The 3031-nt window shown below is 31.8% G+C and overlaps 1 protein-coding gene across 1 annotated transcript; it reads right to left on the bottom strand.

The window, feature by feature from the left end:
- Positions 1-1975: 1975 nt before the first annotated feature.
- On the bottom strand, positions 1976-2683 carry LOC139492777 (GTPase IMAP family member 4-like). The gene has a single exon (XM_071280927.1). It carries the CDS (start codon positions 2681-2683, stop codon positions 1976-1978), a length of 708 nt encoding a protein of 235 aa, XP_071137028.1.
- Positions 2684-3031: the final 348 nt, after the last annotated feature.

Consider the following 3031-nt stretch of genomic DNA (forward strand, 5'->3'; position numbering starts at 1 on the left):
GAGCATGTTACCGGAAACACATTGACTATAATAAGTAATTTTGTTTGACCTAACGGTACTGTATGCTGTATAGTTGCAATGTAATTGTTGACAGGCGGACGGACAAAGTGAAAACTACATGTATAGCTTAAATATAGTCATATTTATACTCATATGACAATCACAACATCCATCAATGCATAGCCCTTACAGGCTTTATACTAAAAGTTAAAAAGTAGTAACTAAAAGGAAGGTGTTTGATTAATATGGGAATGGACCAAAAAGCCTTTAAAAGGTACAAAAATATACATGATATAATCAGGTTAACTCATTGCACAAATGTAAAGTTACGAGTTGTCACTTGGAATGGGTGAATGTGGGGTTTTGTGTCATAAAATTACCACTGACACGACAAAACATGTATATTTAAATGTTGGTTAACGTTTAATCTACATATTTGATACTGTTTTCATCTTCTTATTACTCTAAACTGTTGGTTTGTGAAGAAAAGTCTGCACCTTATATGAAAATATTGACAACCGGAAGTACCAAAGGGACGTAATTTTTTTAAATGTCGATGAACGACATCGACACCCCCTTTAAAAAGATTCGCGCAGTTTTGCGCAGCTACCGATATGTCCTTGTTTTTGCTATTTATACTGTTCAAATACATTATTTTCATTCTTCATAGGTGCTTATGTTCGCCCTTCATATTTTCATTTAGAAATATTGTTCTGAAATTTACGATTTTTAAGCTATAACATTGTTAAAATAAGATTGAAACCCCCCTTTATATTTCATACCGCTGGATGCCGCCATTTATCTTCTTTCTATTTATGTGCTCAAATGCGTTCTACGTCACAGATTTGGCGAAAAACATGTGATTGAAACATGTGACCCAATGCGGCTAGACAAAATGGCGGCCTCCATATATTATGTAAAAATTCATAATAACGGTATTTCAGAAAACGATTTCAGTTGTTTTGATAACGGGAAATATTGCAAATAGTTACAAAAACGTAACTTTAAACTTAGATAGGCTATTTTAAAGTCTTTAAATGTGTTTCAGTATCAAAACATGCAGAAAAATTATCAGCAAACAGTGACCCGATTTGCCTTTGATAGACCTTTGAATCCAATATGGCGGATCCTTTGTTATCGCTATTGATTGTACATGTGTAATGCAATCTTCACTTTATGTATATTGCTGTTTAACAATTGTTTTATTCTTATTTTGTGTTTTTGTTTTCTATCATGCCATGGTGTTGTCTGTATGTAAATTTACGATTTAGATTTTTTATTTGTATCTTATCTTTGTACTATGGTAAATTTGTGTATTCTTGTCTTTAATTTTCGCTGATGTGCTTGGACTATTTACAATTTTGTGCTTCTTTGTTTCATATTTGTTTGCTTTTTGAGTGATTGAGATTGTACCACAAAGTTTACTTCTCTATTTTTGACATTTGTACCTATACTGTCTGTGGGGGTTTTTTTTCACACATCATTGTCAATAAAATGAAATTTTTGCGACTGTCATACAAATTAGAGGTTTAGCTAGCTATTAAATCAGGTTCAATCTACCATTTTCTACATAAGAACATGACTGTACCAAGTCAGAAAGGTGGCAGTTGTTATCCATTCGTTTGATGTGTTTGAGCCTTTGATTTAGCCATTTGATTAGGAACTTTCCGTTTTGAATTTTTCCTCGGAGTTTTTTTTTTTTGTGATTTTTCTTTTTTTCTTTTCATCATGTAAGTAAAATGTCTTTTCTCATCATCATTGAAAATAAAAAATATATCAGAATTACAAACAAAATTGATTTTAATAGATCTTTTTCTTTTTATACCCCTTAGATTCATTTATTAAAACAATTTTGCAAACATTGCCGTTTACTAATATTTCAATGGTAAACACATGGATAAATTTGGTTTTCTTGATTGTGAAATATAAAACGGCAATAGAAACGACATAATGAGATGAAACATTCAAGTTTATATCATGAAATTAAACACATGTTTTTCGTCTCGCTTTTCTTTTTCAAATATGTCACTTTCGACCTTAATTCTTCATTCTGGATTGCTCTATCGAAAAGTTCATGAAAGTAAACCCCATCTAATTTATCTATTTCTTTCATTATTTCAATTGCCTCAACGTTTCGTCCTTCCCATGGTTGTCTATTTTCCACAGCTATAGCTCTTTCTCCACATTTTTCATACAGGTTCAGAATGTCTCTATTTGTGTGATCTTTGATATATTCATGAATATCTTCGGAACACCCATAATCACCGATTATATCACTCTTTCTTACGAAAACAAGTATTGCAAACCGGAAAAATAGTGGGTCGTCCCGAAATAATGTTTGCACTTCATCTAATATATTAACGTCTCTTTTCGATATTCTGTTTGGAGTTAGTACGATTAAAAATGCATGTGGACCAGGAGAAAGAAATTCAAGAAACTTTATCACTTCATCAACCATATGAACGTTTTCTGTATCATAAACACCAGGAGTGTCAGCTACCTTTATTTTTCTACCAGACTCTAAGACAGCTTCAGCTGTGTCACATTTTAAAGTAACAGATTCTGCAGCAGGAGATGTTTCAAATTTTTTCCTGCCGAGTAATGTATTTCCGATTGTACTTTTGCCAGCTCCACTGATACCAATCAAAGCTATTCTAGTACTTAAAAGAATAAAATATGACATTAAAAACTTTTTCACTCGGAGTGAACAATTTCTTTTTACTAATCTAACTGTAATCCGTAAACAAGTGAATTGCGATAAAAACCAGTAACTAGATGCCAGTGTGGTATATATAAACTTCTGTTAAATGATATAAGAGAAAGGAATGTCATTAGCACAAATATAGAAAAGGAATTTCTAAATATCCTGTTACCTACATAAAGATGTTTTTTTTTAATCTTCGATTTGTCACAACATATTTAATCAGAAGGCACAAACCGTTTAACGTAAGTAAATACAGATAATACTACTAGTATGTCAATTATCAGCAGAAGAAACATCTATAGACATATAAAAGAGAATTTTGTCAGT

This window comes from Mytilus edulis, chromosome 10, assembly GCF_963676685.1.
Source record: "Mytilus edulis chromosome 10, xbMytEdul2.2, whole genome shotgun sequence".
Lineage (NCBI taxonomy): Eukaryota > Metazoa > Mollusca > Bivalvia > Mytilida > Mytilidae > Mytilus > Mytilus edulis.

Excerpts from the sequence above, each read along its gene's own strand:
- LOC139492777 (XM_071280927.1), bottom strand. The coding sequence starts at position 2,683 with ATGTCATATTTTATTCTTTTAAGTACTAGAATAGCTTTGATTGGTATC.